At 56.0% G+C, this 25,421-nt stretch overlaps 1 protein-coding gene across 6 annotated transcripts in view; it reads left to right on the top strand.

The window, feature by feature from the left end:
• Positions 1-24,949, top strand: part of ARNT2 (aryl hydrocarbon receptor nuclear translocator 2) — a 155,435-nt gene extending 130,486 nt beyond the window's left edge. For 5 of the 6 annotated variants that reach the window (XM_072801926.1, XM_072801923.1, XM_072801928.1 and 2 more), the window contains 7 exons: positions 2,290-2,362; positions 3,132-3,255; positions 6,373-6,472; positions 8,994-9,132; positions 9,767-9,932; positions 19,552-19,688; positions 21,073-24,949. In XM_072801926.1, the coding sequence (XP_072658027.1) occupies positions 2,290-2,362; positions 3,132-3,255; positions 6,373-6,472; positions 8,994-9,132; positions 9,767-9,932; positions 19,552-19,688; positions 21,073-21,171 (838 nt within the window). In that variant the 3' untranslated portion in view covers positions 21,172-24,949. Of the gene's footprint in view, positions 1-2,289; positions 2,363-3,131; positions 3,256-6,372; positions 6,473-8,993; positions 9,133-9,766; positions 9,933-19,551; positions 19,719-21,072 lie in introns of all 6 variants that reach the window. The other variant, XM_072801925.1, reaches the window with a different exon arrangement.
• Positions 24,950-25,421: the final 472 nt, after the last annotated feature.

Genomic DNA, 25,421 nt, shown 5'->3' with positions numbered 1-25,421 from the left:
GGTTGTGCTCCGTCTACACCGCCCACCAGCCTGGTGGTGTGTGGACATTCGCATTTGCCTGTCTGTCTGGGACAAGCCAACGTTAACCTTTGTGGACAAGATGGCCTGTGCCCCTTGTTCTCAGGCTTCCAGTTGTCTGGCCAGTGGGGTAGGAGTTTGGGGACCCCCCCCAACCCATGGTCGCAGGAGCTGCACCTGCCCCTGATGCCAGGCTTCTGGCAGGCCGCCTCTCCCTCGAGGCTCATCACTGGCTCCCACCATGACCACCCAGGGCTTCCTCCCCACCCAGCTAGTCGTCCTTTATGCTGTGAAGAGGCCACTGCACCAAATCCCCCTTCAAAGCACTGTCTCTTTTCTGCAGACCCCTAGCATCTCTGGGCCTCGGTGAGCTCCCTTGTAAAGGGAGTTCAAAACATCCCCACTTGGAGGGTTGTCACCTCTCTGAGTGAGCCCAGTGTGAGTTGCAATCAATGCAGACCCCTAGCAGGTGCCGAGGGCAAATGCCTGGAGGGCACAGGTGTCCTTCCTACCAGCCTTCCATGATCAGCAGCTCCCCCTTGGCCAGACTGACCACACCACCGCCTCCCGGGTGGGGTTCTCCGGGTCCTCCCCATGGCCCTCGGCGTTGGCTGAACCAGTCTGCAGCTATCAGAGGCGTGCTCGCAGGGGGCCCTCTGCGGGGACTCTCCTCCAGGTGGGCTGGCTCACCCCTGCACCTGCCCTCCCTGCAGTGGCTTCTGAGTTCCCTGGTAGACTTGCCTTCTCTGGCACTACCGACACTTCCTCCCCAGTGCCTCCGGCCTCCAGCAAGGGGGAGGGCACCTGCCGCCTTGCATGGGGCTCAGAGCATGGAGCGAGGGGTGGAGAAGACCACAGGGACCCACTGAGGCTGTCCTAGGTTCACAACAGATAAGGAAAATCTGGCCAGTCAATGTAGATCCTTAAGACATTTTGTCACATGTTCCAAATTTTGTTCATCACAGGGGACATGCTGTTTGTAGCCATAGTCGTAGTGCGCATGATGGTTTGTCCTGAACTTTTCCACACACTCTCAGAGCAGCTGCTAGTGTGTCCAGATAGTCCTGACAGTGGCCACAGTGGGAGACCAGGGCATGTATGCTCAGTAAATGAATAGACACGTTTATAAAGTCGTCCCCTGTTACGGCCAACTCTGCATAGACGCTCTCATCTGCAGCCACTGAGTAAGCTCCCTGCACAAGTGCCAGCAGCAGGACGACACCTGGAAGGTGTGGACGTGTCCACGGGACCTAATGGATTGCAAAAGGGCTGTGTCCACACACACTTCTCCACTGGACTGGGATCTTCCTGTCCTGAGCCACCATGCTACACGTAGTTTTACCAGCTTAGGAGTTGAAGAAGTGTTCTCCAAGTCTGTTCTAACTTGTGCTCATTTTGATGATTTTAATGGTGCAAGTGTTTCCCTAACCCTGCTCATTATATGAATCTCCATATGAAAGGTGTTCTGTGTGTGTTATGCTTGAATGGTCTGTTTGTGTCCTTTCTGTTGACTCCTGGGCATGAGGTGGTGTAATTTTGGCAATAATTTGAAGATCGTTGCTTGCCTGTCATCCTTGTTGGTATTTAGACTTGAAAGCGACCCTGGCATCTGGCCCCGTATTTAGGCTCTGTGCTGTAGGGTTCACTTTTCCTCAGACATAACTCGGTTTCCATGTTCTAAAACAGAAAGCAGCTATTTCCCATAAGGAGGCTCTTTCTGTCCCAAAAGGAGCAGTTTGGAAGCATGCAGAGTGCAGAGCACGGGTCACAGGTGTTGGGTCAGGTCCCGGCTCTGTTAGGTAGGTCCTGAGCGCCGGTGAGCAGGCCGCTGGGCAGCGTCTCTGAACCTTTACCGTGTGGTAAAGTACCACTGTGGGCGTCCAGTGTGAGGGCTGGATGAGGTCCTGCAGCCCCCTCCCAGCTTGTAGGCAAGCACTTGCCGAAGTCACCTGTGTCGATCTGAATTTTGCCTTACATCATTTTTTTTGGTGTGATGTCTTTTTACCCTGCAAAGAATGAAATCATAAACCAAAATTTATTTCCTAAACATTGGCAGCCTAAGCTTACACTACAGGGCTTGATGCCTCGATTTGAGGCATTAAAAAATCATCATAAAGGAAAATAAAGAAAAGTTGAAAACTTTGAGAAGTTTTCAAAAAGTGAGAAGTCCGTGGGGTGTCACCCCTGCTTCCTTGGTTTCAGGGGAGGCTCTGGTCCAGCGGCGCGGCCACCACAGCTGACCTTCCTGACTGTTCACTTTGTGTTTCTCAGGCAGCTCCAGCAGCAGCAGGCGGAGTTGGAAGTGCATCAGAGAGATGGGTTGTCGTCGTATGACTTATCACAGGTGAACTTCCAGAAGGTTCTTGCCTGTTTGGAACTGTCTCCAGCTCGAGGGACTGGGGACTACATTCGGCCCCTCACTGGAACCCCCCAGGCCCAACCCAGCAGGTGCTATCACTCCGTCCACCCACTGGGCATGGAGACTTTGGTCTCCTGGGGGTCTCCTGTGACCCTTCTGCAAGCTGGGCCACGACGGGTATAGGACATTCCCTATGGAGAGTATTGGGGGGCTGATGGTAACTTTTGGACTTGGTCCAGCCTGGTGCTAGCAGACGCGGAAGCCTATAGGGGCAGCTCTGACCATATCTGTCCTGCGTGTCCCAGCTGTCTGTCCTGCTTCTTGTCCAGTCCCTCCCCTCCCCGAGCCCTGGTCCTGCCCTGTGTCCCCACCCTGCCTGCGCGTCCTCCCTCCCTTCTTCTTTGTCCTCTCCTCTTCCCTCTGCCTTTCCTCCTACTGCTACTTCCATGAGTTGGTCATCTAGAGAAATCGCAAGGTGCACTGGACTAGCCTGTCTCCAACATTGGACTTGATGGTCACAATTCCTGGTTTTTAGAGTACATTGATTATTATTTATCTTTCTTTAAGTAATCAATGTGACTCGTCCTTTCTGTGACCTCCAGCTCAACCCCCTCCCCTGCCCCCCACCTGTGAAACCGTCCAGCCTAAGTGTCAGTGAGACTGGAGGGAAGGACCCAACGAAGGAGACCCAGGGAGGCTACAAGCACATGTCCTGTGTCTCACGCGTGGGATGTGCTTGTGTTTGTGTGAACAGGTTCCTGTCCCCAACCTGCCGGCCAGTGTTCATGAAGCCGGGAAGTCTGTGGAAAAGGCAGATGCCATCTTCTCCCAGGAAAGGGACCCCCGCTTCGCTGAGATGTTTGCAGGGATCAGCGCATGTAAGTTTTGGAACGGCACTGCGGCTTGGAAGGGTTGTGGGATGGGGGTTGCAGCTGGGCCATCTGGAGACAGGGTAGGTTCCCAGTGCCCTGCTGGAAGGACGAGAGAGCACCAGGACAGGAGTCCCAGTGGGGCCTCTCCACTGGCCTCACCACTCCCTCACCTGTTCCCTGGGGCCCTGGACCACTTGCCTTCTGACTTCGAGGGTAGAGAATGAATAGGTAGGTGGGGGTGGTGGTTACCGGGTGGTCTGCCTACGTTAGGGGTGTCGCTGGAGAAAATGGTGTGTTCTAGGTCGAGGTGCCACGTAAAACCTGTGCGTGTAGCTGCCCCTTCCAGTCAGGTTACCGCTAAGATTAGCCAAAGATGCAACCTGCAAATGTCAGTAATGTTCCAAAATTCAGCAGAAGGATTCCATTTTCTTGTGATCAAGGAATTTGTGCAAGATACAGTGTGCTTGGGATCCACTGAAGGGAGAAGCCAGCTCTCCTGCCTGAAGGAAGCATGGAGACACTGGTCAGAAGGAAGCCATGGAGGCAGCCTGTAGGCCTGAGGAGCTGACAATGGAGGGAAGAGCAAATCCTGGTCCTCCTGACATTGGCATGTGTGGGGCAGACATAGCCGTCATTGTCACTGTCACTCCCTCTGGGCTGTGGACCAAATGCTAAGGAAGGGAGGAAAGCGCTGGCACTGCCTCCCATGAGGGCCACATGTGCCTACCAGTGTGGTGCAGTGACCTGTTGACAGTACAGGGAAGCTCGCTGCTCTTGGTTCCCACCAGTCCCTTGGACACGCCACCTGCCTTCATCTGTGGCTCTTGACTTTGATGGAGAAGTGAGGAAACAGTAGCGCGTCTAAAAGGCTTCCCTCAGAGAAGCCTGAGGTTTTGGACCAGAGTCGTGGTGTTTAGAGGAAATCCATTTAAGTTGTAATGTTGCAGAGACTTAAACACCTTCCCAAACAGATGACAAAATGGAGGGAATTAACAGATAAGGAAAAGGAAGGCAGACAGGAGAGCCAACATGAGCCCACCTGCCAGGCTGCACTTGCACACGGGAAGCCAGGGGAGATGTTCTCAGAGATGCACTACTCAGACCTCCCAAGAGCTCAGCTTGCCAAAGACTGAGTTCGTGTGCCGCAAGTACAGATCATGGGGACGGAAGTGGCAGGTTGAGAAACCAGCAATGTGAAGGATGACACGAGCAACACTGGGGATCAGTGCAAAAATGGCTGGGAGATACGAAAGATACATAAAAACCAGAACCAGATCAATTCGGCAAAAATTTGGGCACATTTGGGGTTAGGAGTCATACACAGAAATTTCTCATCGGTGCGTGCTGTTTTTTTCTCTGACATTTCTAGAGAAGCACAGCTTCCAGGGTGTTTAAAAATAACCACTCTTGAAAGGAGGGAAAAGAAAAGAAGGAAGGAAGTCTCACTTCCAAGAAAAGACGAGGACATTTTTAGCAAATTGCAAAGTACTCAGAAGAAAAAGTGAAATAATAGGAAAGTATGAATGTCATGAGCGGTAGAATTGGTGGGTGTTCAAGGACTCCTGACTGGTAGCTCCTGAATCACATGCTGCCAAAATTTGCTATGCTCCAGACAACGCGACGAGAAACCACTGAGCCAGGAGGAGGGGTGGTGTGGTGCCTACAGATCCCAGAAGGAGCATACAGATTGTCCGAGCTCTGTGGGCGAAGGGGGTGGTTATGTAGATACGAGCTGTAACCCAACGTGAAGGCATATGTGTCATGAGCTTTGGGACATGGGAAAGCCAGAACAGTTAGATACATAGGAACATCCTGATAAAGCCACACTGCAGCAGGAGATCCCAATATGCATTTCTTCATCTCCCAACAAAGCAGGTAGACCAAAGTCATGAAATAAAATGAAAAAAGATATAGAAGATTGAATAATAAAATCCAGAATCTTTATATGTATATGTGTATGTGTGCGTGTGTGTAGTTTTGTGTCCTACAAATGTCTTAGAGCAGTTAGAAAAAATGTGCTTCTCATGTACCCAAACCACCAAAAAAAAAAAAAAAAATACATGAGGAAAAAATAGCCTACATGAAGTGAAATCACAAGAAGTCCCTAGTGCACCTTTGTCCTGAAACCTGGAGCTGCTTCTTTATCCACAAAACTCAGGCCTGTGGACTACGTTAGAAATGCACACCCAAGAGTCCACGTGGCTTCCATCCTGTAGGATTTTCTTCTGGGTGCCCCATCATGCAGCAAAAGAAACGGACCAGGAAAACCACTCAGTGCTTTAGTTTATCGAAGCATCACAGAGGTGGTTTGCACCTGTGGGAGATTAGTACTTGGTGACTGAAGCCTGCACCCTCAACCCCAAGCCTCCAAGCCTGAGTGTCCATCATTGCTCATGTCCACCCAGTGGGGGATCCCCCACTTTGCCTGTCTGCTCACCAAGCCAGAGATGGGTACAGGCGAGGCACCTGTCTAGGCACAAAATAATTGCCATGTAACTAACTGATGTCCTCTATTCCAGTATCTTGTGGGTGGGGTGTCAGGGGTTGTGGGAACAATGGGTGTAGGAATTTTGAGATTGTAGGGAAGTGAAAGGCTCTCTCTAGAACAAACATGTCCAAGGCCACCTCCCCCCCGCCAAGGTAGAGCCGAGGGCTTCACCAGAGAGCACCAGAGCTGGTCCTCCAAACCACTGCTCCCTGCTTCCTCCTGGGGGTTGGAAGAAGTCAGTAAAATAGTGTCTGAGGAAGAACTTCCATTGGTTGTCTCCATCCTCCCAGCTCTTGGGAAGGGCTTGCTTTCTGGTGCGTGTAGCCTGGCCTAGATGCCGGAGGATAGCCAGGTACCCTCCTGTGTGGAGAAGACCCTGGGAGGCAGGCAAGGGTGAAACAGGTGCAGGAGGATGGGTGGCCGGGATGTGTCGTCCTGCTCAGGGACACCCGGCCCCACACTGGGGATCAGTGCAAAAATGGCTGGGAGATACGAAAGATACATAAAAACCAGAACCAGATCAATTCGGCAAAAATTCGGGCACATTTGGGGTTAGGAGTCATACACAGAAAGCCCGCCCCGAGGTCTGGAGGGCAGGAAGCCCTTGAATGTAACCCTTGCTGTGCTCTTTCTAGCGGAGAAGAAGATGATGAGCTCAGCGTCTGCAGCAGGGACGCAGCAGATCTACTCCCAGGGAAGCCCATTCCCCCCGGGACATTCCGGGAAGGCCTTCAGGTACCAGCCAGGGGGTGAAGGGGTGGAAGGATGCCCTGTACCAGTGAGGCCCTGGGTCTCTGAGCTCGGCTCCATGTGTGGCAAAATCTGCAAACCCCAGTTAGTGGCTACTGCCCTGTGGGCGCTGGGCCAGGCTGGGACTCTGGTGACTGAATCTGCCCTCTGAACCCTCTGTGCATTGCTATTAGATGTGTTGCTATTGCCTGCTGGGGAAGGAGGAGCAGGGCCTAGGAGGAACAGCTGGGGGAGAGACTGGCAACCCTCAGGAGGGTGCGTGGGTCCTCACATCACCCACCAAAAATGCCCAAACTCACTAGAACTGCCCTAGACCCATACCCAGTGGGCAGCGCTCCTCATATGGCCCAGCCGCTGGCTCAGTTGGCCAGAGCCTGAGTGGAGCATCTAGGTACAGACAGGGACCAGGGCTGGGCAGCTGAGACTGACCACCCAAGAGAGAGGATCCCTGCCAGGATATTGGACTCATGCACACTGGTCCACGGACAGACCTCCTGGAGGACACAGCAGGTAGCTCCTGTGTCCAGACACAGCAGGTAGCTCGGCCGCTGTGCATTGGATATGCAGGCTGAAACCTTGGAGGGGCCAGTCCTGCAGCCGGGTCTCAGTGGATGTAGCCCACTCCCAGGCTCTGGGGAACTCGTGCCACAGGCAGCATTCTCTGGTCAGGGGCCAGCTGGACGAGATGGCAGCCCCAGAGCTCTGCTGCTGATCCCCGTCACTGCCAGTCACCCTGCCCTGCTGTGCAGTGGTCGAGGCCTCCAGACTTCTCTCCTGCCCCAGGATCCTCCACTGTAACACTCTCAGCACACACAGACCCCTTGCACCTCCGTGCCAGCCCCCATCTGGGCACATGCTTATCAGGTCCTTGGGACACCTGCTGCCAGGCCTGCGGTCTGGATGAAGGGCTGCAGGGAGGGGCTTGTGGAGGTAGGGTCTGGGAGAAAGTTTGGGGGGCAGCATGGAAGGTGAGGGTACTGGTGGGTCATAGGACAAATGGTCAGGCTCAAGATGCTGAGCCGGGGTGAGGCTATTGTCATAGAAGCAGGTCGGAGGGCAGTTACAGAGAAGGAGAGGCAGGCCTGTGGGGGGCTGGCTGTGTGGGGAGGGGAAGGGGAGGACACCGGCCCCTTTGCAGAGCCTGGCATCCGGAGGGTGCTCACTCACTGCTCCTCTATGGAATGGGGGGATGCCTGTGGGGCCCTAAGCTGGTGGAATGGGCCGGATTTCCTGTAAATCTGGAGGGGCTGGTGCTGCTGTGAGTGGGCAGGGTGTGGGGTGCATGGCAGTCAGAGGTCGGCCTGAGCTCCAGCGGAGTGGCATTGCTGCCTGTCCCCCAGTGTGTGTCCTCACCCTGCATCCTGCCGTGGTCCTGGAGGCCTTGGCCCTGCCTGTGGGCACCAAGGCGATAGCTCAGAGGGCCCTGGGGAGTGCTGGGCTCAGGGGTGCTAGGCAGAGGTGGGGAGAAGCCCCCATAGGGAACAGTGATCAGTAAAGGCCTTATGAGGCCATGGAGAATGGGAAAGAAAGGTTGCCATTCAGGGAGGAAGTGGTGCAGGAAGCTGGGAACAATGTCCCCTTTCAGAATGGCTGGTTCAAGAATGTACTGACACCCCTGGAGCCTCCCTATTTTATGAGGAACCAGGAAGCATAGAAAAAATATTATAATACTAGTAGGAGAACTGTACTCACTCTTCTGTACTGGTCTATAAAGTGCCTTTCTTCAGAATCCACTCCACACCGACATCCCCTCAGCCCTGTTCCCCCCCGCCCCCAGCTCCCTCCCGGGCACACAGCACTCTCCTGCACATGGAGCCGCTCCCACGGAGCAGGACCAAGGGCCTGAGACCAAACAGAAGTCTCTCCCCCACTTCCCACCTTTAGGGAGTGAATGGTGTAAAGAGCATGGCTGGAAACAGCTCAGGGAAGCAATGCCTGCAGGGTGCCTGGGAGCACGGAGAGCAGGGGGAGATGGAGCCTGCAGGGGGCATGCAGAGGGGCACCAGGGGCGCACCCAGCAGGTGCCTCATAAAACGGTGAGGGGATGAAATCAAAGACAACACGAGGGCAGGGGGAGAGGTAGCCCAAAGCAGGCTCTGGGCGGCTGGGCCAGGCCCCGGCCACAGGCTCCCCTGACAGGCTCTCCTGTTCAAAACCAACAAGCTGACAGCCTGCAGCCTCCGTCCTGAATCTGAAGCCCTAGAGGCTCCCCAGAGGGACAGATTAACCTGAGTACGAAGGAGTGGGTCAGCACCGAGGCAGATTTTATGCTGGGAGCTGGAGACCCGTGGGTGGGGTGTGGGTGACTTGGAGGTGGGGACACGGTAGGGGCGACACAGAGGGTGCCCCGAGGGAGAGAAGGCTTGCCACGCATGTCCAGTGACATCCTGCACTGGGGGACAGACAGATGGACAGAGGCAGACCCGGGAGGGAACAGCAAGGTGGCCCAGGGGCCCGTGAGGTAGGAGAGGCATCTCCTCAACAAATGCTATCTCATTTCTTCCAGCTCTTCAGTGGTCCACGTGCCTGGTGTGAATGATATCCAGTCCTCCTCGTCCACGGGCCAGAACATGTCCCAGATCTCCCGGCAGCTCAACCAGAGTCAAGTGGCATGGACGGGGAGCCGGCCACCCTTTCCTGGACAGGTATGGGCATCCATGAGGGCCTTGCCCCCAGGTGCCAACCAGGTAGGAGCACCCGGCACCTGCTTTCTGGAGGTCCTGGCTCACAGAGAGGTTAGCACTCTGAGCACTAGCCACCTGGAGGGTGCGTTGGGAGCTGTCCCCAACGGTAGAGCCACGTTCAGCAGCCTGGCCCTGCACAGTTGCAGCCAAGCAGCTGGGGGAGGGGACAGAGCCATGGACACTCCATGAGGGCAAGCCTCCCACCACTCTGGACCTCTGTCTGCCCCAGCCAGGGCAGCATGACAGCACCCAGCCCCCATGCACATGCACTGGTGGTCACTGTGAGGTGGGCATCCATTGGCCTAGGGGTCTTTCAGGTATTTGTATAAGCAGAAACCTGAAGACCCAGATCATAGTAGGCCGGGGGTAACTTCACCCAGACTTGCCCCAGAGATGCAGGGCCTGCATCCCACAGGTCCTAGGCCCACACATGCTGGCCTGATGCCAGGCTTGTGCCTGGCTGGCCAGGAGGGCCATGAGGAGTCACCGTCAGCCACTGGAGTGGCTGCCACCAGCCTGGGGTCTGGGGCCTGGGGCCTGGAGACAGAGGCCTGTTGGTGATACTGCCCTTCTCTTTGCTTTGTCCTGATTATAGCAAATCCCCTCCCAGTCCGGCAAGACGCAGTCCTCTCCCTTTGGGATTGGAACGAGCCACAGCTACCCAGCAGATCCCTCTTCCTACAGCCCTCTCTCCAGCCCAGCTACCTCCTCACCCAGCGGGAATGCCTACTCCAGTCTTGCCAACAGGACTCCAGGGTTCGGTAGGTGGGGAACAAGGGAAAGAATTCCTGGGAAAGCCAGCAGCTATGCTTTCTGAGTGTCCTGAGGTCAGGGGCCTGAGCCCCCAGCTTCCAGAACCCTGGCACTGAGTCTAGAGGTTTCCAGGTGCCTCCAGCTCTGAGAGCTGATGGTGTTCCACACACACTGGCTGCTTGGGTCTTGGCTTTGTAGAATGACTTTGTCGTTTCCCAGGCCCTGGGACTATATTCCTGTGTGCTCATGTCATCTGAATGCTGTTTTAGCCTTTTATGGCCCTTGGCAAGAACTGTCAGCTATCCAGAACGTTATAATGTTTCAAAAAACTGGAGACCAGCTGTAGGGATGCCCAGTTGTAGAAATACATTGTGGAACTAAGAGACACTATAAGGTTCTCTGTCTTCATATTCCGAGAGGGACCCATCCCACGTCAGGACATCTCCCCCAGCTTTTTAACAAAGCGTCAGGCCAGAAAGCAATAAGTGGCCATGACTTCTGGTACTTGTCCCTGGGACCTGTGCATCTACTCCTTCTGTGTGCATTTAATGGGCCAGGGTTCCACCTCACCTCAGGAAGGGCTGGTGAGGAGACCCTGGCCCTTGGAGCATCCTGAACGGGTGCCTGTCACTGGTGACTCCCTCTCCCGTGGCTCATGGGGCGTCTCTCTGCAGAACGGACACCCTCAGGCCAGCCCACACCCCTGCATTTCCATCTGGCAAGTCAGCAACTTCCCTTTATGCTGCCAGCTCCAGGGAAAATGCTGTGCAGTGTCCCGCACCCTGTCCCACCTCACCACCCCCAGCAGCCTGGGCGCTCCCACTCCGGAAACCAAGGCCCAGAAACACAGCATTTCCTGACCTCTTACCGGTCACTCCCTCATGGATTCATCATTAATCCCGTTAACGTGTAGCAGGTCCTCGGGGTCGGCCTTGAACTATCTCTGCTATATTGTCCCAGGAGCAGGAGCTCAGCCACATATTGCCATGTTTCAGGAAGGACAGGCCCCAGCCATTTGCTCTCCAATCTGCCATGCACCCAACTCAGAAAACACCAGAGGCTGGAGGCCACTGGCTCCCAGGGGAGCCCATACCTCCCTGCAGTCTCTGCCTCCAGCCTCCTCAGCTGATGGGAAGAGGTCCCCTTGCCTCTCCCATCCTTCCTGGGCACACAGAGGGGCAGAGGTCTGGTCCCGGCCCCAAGGAGACACATGGGCACCGGGAAAGGGCAGGGCAGCTGTGTGCAAGCAGCAGCCCCGGTGTGTCCGAGGCCCGGGGCAATCTGGGCCCTTCAGCTCCATGCGTCTGTCTGGTGTCCACCTGGCAAATGTGCACCCTTAGATGTAAGTGGGGATGGGACACAGGTAGGCCCCTGAAGAGTAGAGTTGCACATGGCTCCCAGCTCAGCAGCTACGTCCCCACTGCCTCCGAGCTGCCTGCACTCCCTCATCCTCAATATAGTTACGGCCACACTGATGCTTACCGGATGCTCACTCTCTGCTCGGCTCCGGGCACATTTGAGTTCCTATAATGCTCCTGGCGGCCCTGGGAGGGAGATGCCTGATTTCTCCCATTTCATAGGTGTAAATAAACTGAGGACAGTGAGGTCAGCTCAAGGTCACACTGCACTCCCCTCCAGACTCTTCTTGGCATTGTCTTCTGATCCAACATTCAGGGCACCTTAGAATAAGGTGGGGAACAGGTGTCCCGGTGGAGGGGTCTTGATTTCTGCTAATGAGAGGGGCCAGTCCCTGATCCGTGAGGGACAGGGAGCAGAGAGGTTTCATGCAGCCTCACCACCAATCCCTCCTTTGTCGACCCTGATGCAGCAGCGGCCATGAAAGAGGAAGCCGGCCCTGGTGGAGGGGACTGGGAGCTGAGGAAGAGTTTGGCCTGGGGGATGTCATGAAGGGCATGGGCACCAGAACCATGCAGACCAGGGACTCCCCGAGGACAGCTGTGGATCAGTGTGGAGGCGGAGAATAGCGGTGCAGAGGGTGGAAAACAAGCAGTGTTTGCTCTAGCAAACAAGCAGCCTCTGCTCTAAGGGGCTTCAGGGACACAGGGTCTATGGAGGCAGCATGGGGGACAGGCGTTGGTCAGGCTCAGCAAGAAGCAAGTGTGCAAGTGGCTTGTGAGCAAGGACGGTGGGAGGAGTGCACAGAGAAGTTGCAGAGCAGCCCCTGTTAATGGTCAGACTGGCTAGTCATTAAATAAGCACAAGCCTGTGAACCAGTGGCAGCATTACCACCTGCCATGGACTCTCACCCCACCCTGTATGGGACTGGAGTGCCCTCTGTGAGGGCTGAGGCAAGGCGGCCATGCCTGGGGGCCGCTGGTGGGGCCTACAGGGTTCATGGGCCCGGTGGCACCCCTGCCTGCAGGACCAGGCTCAGCTAGGCATCCTGGGCCCGATTCTGAGGTCCCAACTGCCTTGTTTGGACCACAGGGGTCGGAAGGCTGGAGAGCTAAATGTCACCAAGTGGTGTCCCGGGTGGCCAACATCGAGGGAAACAAGCAGACGTGCCACTTCTGACCTGTGCCTCAGCCTTAGTGGGACTTGTAGGGTGGCCCAGGCACTGGACTCCCAGCCTGAATAGGAAAGCGGCCCTCCTGGGTTCCAGCCCCTTCTGTGAGCCACAAGCTTGTCTTCTCCCCTGGCTTCTAGGACTCGAGCCAAAGCACTCCTGCTGTTTCAGGCCTGGGGACACATCCTGAGCTGTGTTTCCGATGCATTTGCATTTCTAATCCTAGTTCAGGATTAGAACCCTGGTTTGGGTTGTACCTCATTTGAGGTGGAGTGTCCAGAAGTAGAGCTGGAGCCACTTACTAATGGGCTGACAAGTCCGAGCATTTGCTTCCCTAACAGGCTAAGTGGGGCAGTATGGCATTTGGGGTCCAGGCAGCCCACAGCTGGCACAACAATAATTGGAGCTTCCAGTTAATATAAAGATTTTAAATAGGGCAGCCCGGGTGGCTCAGCAGTTCAGCACTGCCTTCAGCCCAGGGTGTGATCCTGGAGACCCAGAATCAAGTCCCATGTCAGGCTCCCTGCATGGAGCCTGCTCCTCCCTCTGCCTGGGTCACTGCCTCTCTGTGTCTCTCACGAATAAATAAAATCTTAAAAAAAAAAAAAAAAGATTTTAAATAAAGGGTGGTTGAAGGAGGGGTGCCTGAGGGGCTCCGTCGGTGAAGCAGCTGCCTTCAGCTCAGGTCAGGATGTCAGGGTCCTGGGATCGAGTCCCACATGGGGCTCCCTACTCAGCCTGCTTCTCCCTCTGCTGCTCCCCCTGCTTGTGCTCTCACTCACTATCTCTCAAATAAATAAAATCTTAAAATAAAACAAAAGGTAATTGAAGGAGCGCCCTGAGGAAGACAGGCCCCATTAAGGAATATGAGCCCCACTTCATGCTCAGAGACCCAGGGGAGACCCCCCCCAACACCATGAAACCTGAAGGTCAGATGTCACAGAAGGTGTGTCTGCCAGGGACACTCGGCCTTGTGGAAGTGAGCACACCTGCCAAAGGCTGTGGGCTGTGGCCAATCTGGGTTAGCAGCCTGCCTGCTGACACAGAAGCTCCCCAGTGGGTACAGGTGGACCAGAGCTGGCCCACAGGAGCCCCATCAGGGGGAAGTGCCATCTGGGGGAAAGTGCCATCCACTGGGGCTGGTTTGCAGCCTTGGAAGGATGGAGAAGCTCCCCAAAGAGGGAGTGCCACCAGCGTCCTGCACACTGCTGGTCACTGCGCTGTAGACAGAAAAACACCCGAGCCAGAAGAGAAGCCCCTTCCTCAGCTAAGCCTTGCGTGTCCCTCCGGTACCTTCTGTGAGCAAAGCCCAACCTTGCCCCAGCAGGAAAAGGAGACATGTCTACTGCGTCCAGTACCTATACCACGAGGGAGGGCACAGAAGGATAGATGTGGAGCTGAGAGGCGATAAACTGCTAGTGCGCTGTGAGTCCTGACACCTGGGTCCCTGATTTGATGGGTCTTCATCTGCACCACCACCGAGCATCTGCTCACCAATGCTACCGTGTGGTCTTGGAGACGTGTAAGGCGCCAAGCACACAGGGTGCTCGGTGCATGTGGCCCAGAGGTGCTGTGGCAGGCCGGGCGTTCATCCCCAGACTTGCTCTGGGTTTAAATGATGTTACTCCAGATGCAGTGCACAGTGCATGGCTTCGAGTACTCCGTATGCTCTCCAGTTTAGGACGGGGCAGCTAACACACCCATGGGGGCCTGGCCCGAGTCAGTACAGATCAACCCAGGTCACAGCAAGTAATGCAGTAATGCTCTGAACATGAGCGTCTTTCATGGAGCTCAAGAAATGCACCTGTCACGTAACTGCCCTTCCTGGAAGGAGCCTCATTCCTCTGGCCTGGCCCACTCCACCTACAAGTTTCCTTTGGAGAGGAAGATTGAAAGAACTTGTCGTTCCACGAAAGTCTGAGGACTTTGGCAGTGAGAAATGGGATGAGAAATTCCGCAGGGACCGGGCAGGGCAGGCACATGGTAGAGGGGTTGGGGCGTCTGGGACCTGGAATGTTTGCAGACACCACGCCCCCCAGACCCCCTCTTCCTGCCCCTGAATCTCAGCCTGGTACCTTCTTACCAGCACATTGTAGGGAATTACAGACCTCCCCTCGGGGGCAGTGATGAAAAGTGAGGTCTTAGCCTGAAACCATGGGACACGTGTGGCCACGGGTGTGAACTACGGGAGGCCCTGCCCAGAGGCCTTTATAGAACAAGCTGCCCCTTCAGTGCTGTTTGCCGACTTGGGCCTTTAGGGTTTCTGACTTTCTCAACGTCTGTACTGTTGACATTTGGAGCCAGATAATCCTTTGTCTTGGGGTCTGACTTGTTCATGTGGAGTGTTCAGTGGCCTCCACCTACCAGCACCCTCCATCTGTGACAATGAGAAATGTCTCCCGACGTGACCCCTGCCCTGGTGAGAAGCACCAAGCAACTGAACCGCAGAGGACCTCTGAGCAGCGCGTCCAGCAACCCTGGAATCTTCAGATGAATCTTACAAGGAAAAGTGTTAGCAGGGGTGACGTTATAGCATCAAGTGCCACTAAAAAGATTGTTTTAAAAGGAAGACGTCATGCGTTTGCTCCTACAGCCTAGGAATCCACATGCTTCTCAAAATTCTCAAGAGCCTCTTAGTTCGTCTGAAAGGCCACCTATTTGGCCCAGATGGTAGCAACCCATACCTGCTTTCCTTAAACCGTCGGGCTGGCGGGTGACCCACACATTCAGCCCAGACTGTAGCAGCCTAGGCTTTGCTCGGGAAGCCAAGAGAGCAAAAGAAAGACAGAATGGCTGGAGCCCACCCAGTGCATAGTTTACAGCCGAACATGTGGCTTCTAGAACAAGGCAACCAAGGATGGCGGTGACCCCTGAGGCTTTTTCCAGAAAGTGGCTTGTGGCTACGTGTTGGGTGCAGGCCATACACCTCCCCTACCCACCGTTTGTGGTGTAGGTTGTTCGGGCTGAGGTCTGGGTGAAGAGCACATTGCGCTGTGTTGTTGGGAGATGCCGTTGTAGTTGGTGCTCATCATTTCCTGTGGAGGTCACTAGGGCAGCTCATGTCTTCCCACGTGGCTGGCACTTCTGTGCCGCACTCGTAACAATCCTGATGGCCTGGTTACTCATCTGCCTGCCCCAGCGGAGTGTCCGGGCTTGGTCACCACCATGTCCCCAGCTCTGTGCTCCATGTCAGGTGCATGGTGGGCATCGAATACCAATGCTCAGTGTTCCAGATGGGCTCCCGTGTCAAAAAGACCTCAGTCTTGGGGCACCTGGGGGCTCAGGCGGTGAAGCATCTGCCTTCAGCTCAGGTCATGATCTCAGAGTTCTGGGATCAAGTCCCACATTGGGCTCCCTGCTCAGGGGGGAGCCTGCGTCTCCCTCTCCCTCTGCTGCTCCCCCTGCTTGTATGCTTGCACTCTCTCAAAATCTTTTTAAAAAGAAGGAGGGAAGAAAGAGGAAGAGAGAGAAAAAGACCTCAGTTCCCACTGTGGCTTTGGCATTTATAAGCACAATGAGTCGGGCAGGTTCCTTGAGCCTCAGGTTCCTTGTCTGAAAATGGTGGGGATGCCCCATCTCTTAGAATCAGAGGGAAGAGTAAATGAAATAATGTATGGCGAGTACCTCACATGAAGCCCAGCACTTGGTCCATATCCAGAAATAACAGAGTCCCTCCTTCCGTAGCTACTTTATGCCATTTCTGAAGCAATCCTATTTGAAGATTTCTTTTTTTTTTTAATTTATTTATTTATGATAGTCACAGAGAGAGAGAGAGAGAGGCAGAGACACAGGCAGAGGGAGAAGCAGGCTCCATGCACCGGGAGCCCAACGTGGGATTCGATCCCGGGTCTCCAGGATCGCACCCTGGGCCAAAGGCAGGCGCCAAACCGCTGCGCCACCCAGGGATCCCTGAAGCAATCCTATTTGTTGGTTTTTCTGCGGCAAACATTGGAGAAGAGCCTGTCCCTTCCTAGAAGTTTGAGACCATTGATTCTGAACCATGTGTCTGTGATTAGTAGACTCAAACCGACCTTTCTGCCACCTTCAGCCTCCACCGCCTGCCCCGTCTCTGGCCACCAGTAAGACTGATGCGGGGACGCGGGGTCACTTCCTTATAAGCCCCCGGGAGCTGGGAAGCTTCTGATGGGAAGAGAAGAGTCAGAGGGATGTTAATGTTTCCTCCTTCTTGTCCTCTTTCCCCTCCTTATCCTTTCCATTATTCTGTTCTCCAGCAAATACTAACTCATATTTTCCAGTCCCAAGCCCTGGAGTGGGTTATGGGTGACCTGGGGGTGGGTTGGCTCAGTGGCCCCACCCCAGAGGTGACCCCACCATGGAGGCGATGCGAGGGCATAGCAAGCTCAGAGTAGGTCTGGGAGGCTTGTGTCCGATGGGGCTCCGAGCATGAGCAGAACCCTCTGGTCGCAGAGGGGGTCCTTGGCTGGGGGCAGGAAGGTCACCCAGGAAGGGCAGAGGGGACAGGGGTGGGTGTGAAGCAGAGTCGGGTACACAGGCTCTCGGGGCCATGGTGAGTTAGGCAGGTTTTGGGCAGTGGACGCTGTTTTAGGAAGATCCTGCAAGCAACTGGGGATCCAGGGAGACAGGTGCAGGCCCGGGATGGGGGGAGGAGACAGGAGTGTGGATGTGGTGTTCCAGGCAGTGGACTGATGAGCAGGAGGGAAGGGCCTACAACCATGCTTTCTCCCCTGGGGTGGTCTGAGGAGGTCAGATGCTGGCTTCAGGCACGGGGAGCCTAAGTGCCTCTCGAAGACTTAGACCTGGCCCCAGGCCCAGGTGGGTGGGCCCAGAGCCTAGGGAAGCAGGACTGTACACCCCCAACCAGCAGAGATGCAGGGTGTGGTCTGGGTGCTCCAGGTCGCCCGCCCCTTGGTCAGCTCCACCCGCACCCCCACCCCCTCACCCCCTGTGTTCCGGGCTCAGGCACCATCAGGTCATGAACACATCCTCACAGCAGCCTCCTCACTGGGTTCCTTCTCTCTGTCCACTCGCCCCTGGATGGTGTGTGTGGCCTGTGAGCCCCTGCAGGTCCCTGCCACCCTCACTGTGGGGGACCTGAGCCCTGGCTTGCCCTCTAGCAGGTCACACTCAGACCCTTATCACCTGGAGCCACCTGCTGATCCCCGGAGGGAACACACCCTCTGCACCCCCACATCTTTGCACAGTGTCTGGAGTGCTTTTCAACCCTGCCTCTGAGCCCTGTACCCACTGGGCTGCTGACCATCCCCCTGCTGGTCTCGGCTGAAGGCCTGGAGAGCCTCTTGTACTTGCTGTGATGGGTTGGGTGTCCCGCTAAGAGCTGGCACTCCTGCCCGTTTCCCCAGTGTGTGTAACTCCCCCAGGAGCAGCTGTTCTGCTCCCTGGCCAATGCGTACCTTCCTGGAGCCAGAGCCTGGGTCAGGGCTGGAGGGCAGGACCCCAGTACATGAATGGGGGTGGCAGAGGGGACTTAGGTAGGGGCCATAGCCAGAAGGAAAAGTTGAGGGCATTGATTCTTGGCCAGCAAGACCCCAGCAAGGAGTCATTGTTGTTGCAAGGTCCTGGGGCCAGCTGGGGGCAGTGGTCATGCCAGGTCCGTTACAACCATTCCCATGGGCTGCCACACCATCCCCTTCAGCAAAGGTGACCCAGCCGTCCACGAGCCCCTGAGCAGCAGGTGGACTGGCTTGTGCTTGGCCTCCCCAGGCCTCTCAGATGGCCTCCTCGCTGCCTCCTCCCACGCTGCTGTTCATTTGGTTGGTATGGCAGCTGCAGACCAGACCCTTCCTGGGTGTTTGGAGGGCATCCTGGTGGCATGGTGCTCGCAAGGAGCTCTCCCTGGCCTCAGTGTCTTGGGAGCATTAGGGAAAGGAATTTCGGATTTCCAGAGTTGTTTTTCTTAAACAACAGGGTTCCGTGTGCACGATAGAGTTTAATCTCTCTGATGCTGACACAGGGAATTATGTCCTTGCCTGATTTTATAGAACCTTTTACAACTGCTGTCATGCAGAGTTTGGAAAGCACCCATCACGAGGCATTAAGGAGAACATACGTGTTTCATTGAAGCCTTTTGTGTCTCAGGCAGTGTGTCAGATGTGTATGCATGTGAGAGAGACGGAGAGGCTGGGCTTCTCCACAAACACGCGGCGGCCTCGCCTCTGCGAACTGGGTGCCCGTCCTCCAGCAGGAGGGGTGGCCTGTGCTACCTAAGCGAGGCTGTCAGAAAGAGCAAGCTGGGGCCCGTCCTGGAGCCCATTGCCTCCCAAGTGCTGTTGAATGGTTTGGAACAAGAAAACATATCCTTGAGGTTTTTGATGTGCCTCAAGGTAACTCATCCTCTTAGGTTGAATCATTAAAATGTTTTAGACCAATTTCTGTTCACTTTCCTGTTTTTTTCCACTGTGTATTCTCTGTAAAGCATGAGACAGAGGCCAGCTTGCTCCCGTTACATACGAATGTGCTGATTCCCACCCAGGCGAGCCTTCAAGGCTGAGCTGGGCCCAAACACCTTTGCTTTCAAGCCGCCCAGTGCTAAGAACTGCACAGAGGCCAGCAGGAAGGGCATGGCTCTCGGCCTCTGTGGAAGGACCTCGTGGAATGCCACAGGCGGCTTGGTGGAGCTCAAAACTGGCCGAGGAGGTGATGCTCCTGTGGCGGAGCAGCCTGGGCACGTGGACCCTGGAGGGGCAGAGACGGCTTTCTCTCCTGGGCCTGCAGGGGTGCCGCCGGGAGGGCTTCCCTCGGCCCACACTCTGGCGCCACACACCTGCCCTCACCAAAGCTCCCTTAGCGGCCCTGGATGGGGCACCAGGGGCTCCTGGGCTCCAGGCCCCGGCCCCCCTGCAGGCACACTCTGGGGAGAGCCGCCCTTCCACCGAGCGCTCCTGTTTTGCTCTCACCTACCCACCTGGCTGGCAATGTGGCGCAAAAGTGAGTTTTTACCTGTTGGTCAGTGTGAGCGTGAAGGGGACAATGAACACATTCAACCCACTCCTGATGGAGCCCTTCGGGAGCGTGGGGCCCTCTGGGCCGAGGTGGTTCTTAGGTCTCGCAGACCCACGGATGGCTTTTAAAGGCAGTGTCCTGTACATCGGATCTTTCAGCTGAAAGTGGACAAAGTAGCGGGCAGTTCCAAGGGCGGCCGTCGGAAGTCTGGTCGCAGTGGCAAAGCCAGCATCACAGTCAGCAGAGCGGTGAGCAGCACCCCCACCAGCAGCCCGGTCAGACCGAAGTGTTCCAGGTAAATCGAGCCAGCACCGCCTTCTCGTAGGTACCGGCGCCTTCTCTCTGCTTCCTTTCCCTCACTCTCTGCTGCTGCCCCAACCATTGCTTAGGGGTCCGGGTTCTGGCCCCAGCCTGGGGAGAGGGGCCAGGAGCCAAGGCCTCGGCTGTCCTCTCTGCTTGAGGACACCTGGGCACCTCGCAGCTGTCCGTGGCTGGAGACCCTCCTGGCCATCCCTCGTGATGGGCAGCCCCGCACACCAGTGCTTGGGCCCTGGGGTTTCCCTGGCCCCTCCTTCTGCCAGAATTGTCCACTGGAGGAAGCTTTCAAAGGGAGGCATGAGCCCGTTGGCTCCCCCTGAGCCACGTGGCTGACCCACCCCCTGTCCCCCGGCTCCCCTAAGAGCCAAGGCACCCTCTGTCATGCCCAGAGCTCCAGGTCTGCGCTGGATGGGCGGGAGGCACGTGGAGAGAGGGATTTGAGGCCCCTCTCCCAGCTGATCACCCCCTTCCCAAGGGAGGGCCTGCCCTCTTGGTCCCCAGGGCCTTTCCCACCTGCCAAGCAACATCTTCATAGACAAAGGTCTGGAAGCCCGATGTCCCTCTAGGTCTCCAGAGGGCAGTATTCTGACCTCCTTCCTCCATCCTTATGCCTCTCAGTAGCATATGACACAGAATCCCCCAGCCTGGTTCTTCATGGTCACGAGGCTGAAAAGAACTTGGTCAAATAAGCTTGTGAAACACTGGTTAAGCTAATTACTCCGTTCCTTGGCTGCAGGACTTGTCAGAGCTTTTATTCTAGGAATGAGGACTGAGGGTTTCTAGGAGGTGCAAGAACATGCCATTTCCCAAACTCCCTCGTCCACAGAATTCTTTTCTCTCAGGGTATTTCTCACGGACCAAGAACCTCACAGAACACACTTTGAGACATTTGTCATAGGGGATTGAAATCTTGCTGTTCCCATTTTCTGGATGGGCAGTCTGAGGCCCACAGAACCTGAAGGGTTTGTTAAAAGTGAAGCGTAACTACGCGGGGATTTAGCCCTGCGCTCAGAACACACGCAGCCTTTCTTGTGCTCGGCCCAGCACTGCATTTCTATTGCATTTTGAGCATCTACTCTGTGTCCCTTGCATGGTGCCAGGCTGGATGCATCCCACCGGCGGGGCCCTTGTCCACCCTGTGTCCTGGCTCTGCTTTACATAGACACAGGTCATGTCCCGAGTTGTGTTTACCTGCTGGGGTGACGCTTTCCAGGAGAGGCCCTCAGAGACCAGGAGCCTGTGCCCGGGCTGGCCCCAGGGCGATGGGCATGAGGGTGAGTGGCAGGCGGGGCTCCTGGGGCGTGCGGGGGCCCAGGAGGGTGAGCTGACTCCCCTGTGGCTTTCTTTTCTGCTTCCTGCAGGACATGCTGCCCATGCCCGGAGACCCGACCCAGGGGACCGGCAACTATAACATCGAGGACTTCGCGGACCTCGGCATGTTCCCGCCGTTCTCTGAGTAGCGGCAGGCAGAGTGCAGCCGGCGCTGGGCAGGGCTGTGACGCATGGTGTGACGGCGCCACCCGCCCCGCTGGCAGAAGGCACCGCACCCCCGCGCTGCCCCCGGCGCAGCATCGTGCAGCCCACAACCAGGGCTGCTCGGCCACAAACGAGGAGCCCTGGTAGACATTGGGGGGGCCGTTGTATTTATTGTACTTTTTTCTGTGTACGCAGGGAGGTGAGCCCGTGGGGCCCATGAGGTCTGGTTGTGAATAATCTCCTAGTAGACGACGTTCACCTATAAAAAGTCCAGTTACGGTCCCGAGTGCCCAGACCTGCCTGGGACACGGGAATCGGGTTTCTTCTTGCCTTTGACGCTGCGGACGGGTAGGGCTCGGGTGCTGGGAAGGGGGGCGAACAGGACGTGCTCCTCCCAGCAGAGGAGCACGGGGACCCAGAGGTGGACCTCGGCTCTCCTGGCCCCAGCTCAGCCACATCTGTGTGTCTGTCCGTCGTGCTGTGGGACGTGTGTACTCTGTGCAGTGTGACGTGAATCCCTGTCCTGACGGGTGTGCTGTGCCCCGTGTGTGTCCTGTGGCCAGAGTGAGTGTCCAGAATGCAGGGTGCGTGGTGGGTGAGAGCCCACACGTGCAGCCCCCGCCCCCCCCCCCCCAGCTCAGCAACACCCCCACTGGTGGGAGCCTGGCCCAGGGTCCGAGCGCCGGGCTGGCGCTTCACAGAGTCTCCAGAAGTCGTGGCTGGGAGCCTGCTTGCTTTGAGGGGTCAGCTCTTCAGTCCAGGCGCCCGTCTGAGACAAAGGGGCCTGCTCCTCTTCCAGGAGGCCCCCAAGGGGGCGCTCGCCCCTCCTGGTTATGTGTAGGTGTCTCCCACCTTGCTCCCAAGTCAGCACCTGCCGAAGGCACGCCTTGAGGTCACAGAGCCCAGGCCCATCTGTAGAGGAGAGAACGGGAAGGCAGGACTGTGTCAAGCGGGCCTGCCCCCCAAAGAGCCAGCCTTGGCAGCCACATGACACCCAGTGACTCTGGAGACGGTTCAGGTGCAGACCCACGCGTGGAGATGGGAAGGCAGAAACACCTTCCGCCAGGCCGCCCGCGCCTTCTTTCTGCAGCCAGCTGGGGAACAGTGGCATCTAGCAGGGGACCGTGCAGGTCCGTGAGGCTTCCCGTTCTGATTCTGGCATGCATTCACCATGGCCTTGAATTCCTCAGGTGGTCTCAGGACAGGAGGAAGAGCCAGCTTCTAGAAGCTCCTATCTGGCTAACTCAGCCCCTGGTCCCTAGTTTCTTGTTTCCCTGTATCCACTGACCACTCCCTCCCCATGCCCTATACACTGAGGCAGGCGGTCTGTGTGGCCTCCCCATCCGTGGGCCCCGTGACTCCCATGTGGCAAGGAAGCTATGCACGCTGCCAGACAAGTGGAGGGGCCCTCCCCAGGAAAGCCTTGCACCCCTCCCGGGGTCCCTCAGGCAGACCTCCTTGGGCAGCCAGCTCAGAAACAACCCATGTCCCCACCCCTGGGACTTCAGAGGGCTGGGCAGAGAGGGCTCCCAGCTGCCTGGGTGCAGAGTGAGCTAGGCATGCAGGAAGGAGCCAGGGGTGTTTGCATGGACCTCTGCAAGCTCTGCAGCAAACACCGCCCCATCTGCTGTCCAGAGGGGACCCAAATGCCCGGCTGGGCTCGTAGAGCTCCACCTGCAAAAGCCCAGAGGTATTTGGTAGGATCCCTGTGGCCAGTAGCTGGCATGATGTGATGCCAGTCCTAGACTCTAAGTTCACACTGACGTCACAGTTTCTAGAGCGGCTTCTAATCCTTTGTGTATAGCGGTGATTGAGTGCAGGGTTCGGGTGCACTGAGGTCGTCTTACCCTTGGGAGCCTCTTCGCTGCAGGGACCTGGCGAACTCCATGCGCCCAGACAGTGCCTGAGCCAGCGCCCCCTCCCCCTTCTGCAGCCTGAGCCTACCCCAAGCAGGAGCACCATTATTTCCAGGAAAGGCACACAAATAAGGTTTCGGATCAAAGAATAATTTCTCTGAAAAATGAGAACAGATTTTTTTGTGACCTTTCCACCTGTGAGTATGGAGGTTTTGGGGATTTCATGTGTGTTTTTTCCTTCTGTTTCCTGGAGGGCAGTGGGGGATTTCCTTAGATGTGCCTGCCCATCGGGTTGACCCTGGGACACAAGGCTGTGCCAGGACACGGGGGATGTGGAAGAGGTAGAGGAGCCTCGCCCCGGCAGCCTTCCAGCCACGTCTGTGTGTCACGCAGGGGCAGGGGTGCAGACATCTCCAGGCTGGGTCCTGGAAGCTGAGGGCCATAGGGCAAGACGGGGAACGGGCAATATCGTGACGCAGGTAGACCGGTCAGCATGAGCTCTCTCCTCCATTCCCATCCCGCTTCCTGATTATGGTTCTTGGAAGCTGTCATATGGCCAGTAAGAAAACAGACAGGGCTGGAAGGGTGTCTTACCCAAGAGATGACGCTCTGCCAAGGATGCTTGAGAAAGACCCGAATAAGAATGAGAGCCGCAGAGGGGTTTTCCCAGTTTGGAGTAGGGCATCCCGTGCCAGGCCGGCTCAGCCTGCTGTCGACATGTCCTCAGACTCCGGCCCACATTCCTCTCCTGCTGGAGATGCTGGGGTTCAACCAGGACTCACCCCCTCACTCACAGCCCCCATCCTCAACGCAACCTTCACCGGCTTCCTTAGGCTGGGCAAGTGGCTTCCACAAACAGGCTGGGCCATGGCAGCCTGAGCCCTGGGGGAGGATGCAAAGCAGCCACATTGAAACTCCAGCAAGACTTGGTTCGTGACTATGGCTAAGGAGATTCTAGAACACTCTATGTGTCACTCCCACTAGTTCTGTGTTTAGCTGAGGTTTCAAAAAGGGATGGAGCCATCACAGCTGTGTTCTCCTCTGCTTTCCAAAATATTAAATCCAACCCCTTTGCTGTTTCGTGAACACCTTGCAGAGAGAGGAGGGGCAGGGGGTGCAGGGAGCCTGGACCACTAAGCCAGTGAAGATCCCGTGTCTCCCCCAGATTAGCCACATGTGATGGTGACCTCTCATCTACTTCTGCCTGCCTGAGCCAAGAGACGGGACAGGTCCCGGGGAAACGAGTGGTGGTCTCATCCTTCTACGTCAGCGTTTGGGAGCAGCGGAGCTCTGCTGGGACAGTGACCCCCCACTCGCCTGGGCCACCTGCTCCCTGTCGGTTATGACCTGTCACATAGACCAAGCCTCCTCCAAACTCTAATGGGTAATGAGTCAGGGCAGGAATGGTCTTTGTTGTACCAGAACCTATGAGTTTGGTCATTACTTGCCAGGGGTCCATTTTCTCCTCCCTCTGCCAAATCCTCATCTTGTGTCCTAAGGGGCTACAAGCCACCTGGCTGTCCACCTTTCCCTTGACTGCCCAGGGCTGGGACAGCTTGGAGATGGAGGTTCATTCATAGATGTGCCTGGGTCTTGTGGCCAACACTGGTTGGGGCACCGACCAGGAAGGGGACAGGCTATTCTGGACGGGGCGACTGGCTCCCCGGGACAGCCTCGTGTTCCTTTGGAGATGACGGGCTTCCGTGGACCATGTAAGCACTTAATCATTTCTCTTGTAGCCTCTCTTCTTATGGCTGTGAGCTGTGCTGTGGATAAATCATCATTTGTATTTCTTGAATGTTCTCTATGACTAACGGTTATTGAGTTGGTTGTGTATATGTGTAACTAATGTAACTGCCTTTTAAAATTACATTACAATAAAAATGACTTTGCTCTGAACAGTGAACCGCGCAGGCCCACTTGGTGACTGGGCCGTTTGGGGAACCTTCTCTTGGACTTTGGGATGTATCTGGATCACACATCTTCCTGCGGGCTGTGTTGTATCACTGCCGGCAAAGGTGGAGAGTCCCTGGGTACAAAAGAGGGACCCTTCCTAGGGTCTAGCTACGTAGGAGAGGAAGGGAGACGCTTGCCCTCGTATGTTCAGCAGAACTCTCTAGAAGGCCCTCTCTGTGCTGTGTCTGTTCATCATTGCAAACCTGTGCTATGTGGCTATTAGTCCCAGTTTACAGATCATGAAACTGGACTCAAGAAGTTAAGTGACTTATCTAAGAACAGACAGGAGGGGACTGATAGAACCAGGACTTGACCTCAAGCCTCACTCCAGACCCTGTCCTCTTTTTATTTCATTTTAAAACTCTCCCAAACTTGGGGCACCTGGTGGCTCAGTGAATCATCTGCCTTCAGCTCAGTTCATG

Source organism: Canis lupus, chromosome 2 (genome assembly GCF_048164855.1).
Source record: "Canis lupus baileyi chromosome 2, mCanLup2.hap1, whole genome shotgun sequence".
NCBI lineage: Eukaryota > Metazoa > Chordata > Mammalia > Carnivora > Canidae > Canis > Canis lupus.
Note: the sequence above shows the minus strand (reverse complement) of the source record. Positions and strands in the feature narration are given on the sequence as shown.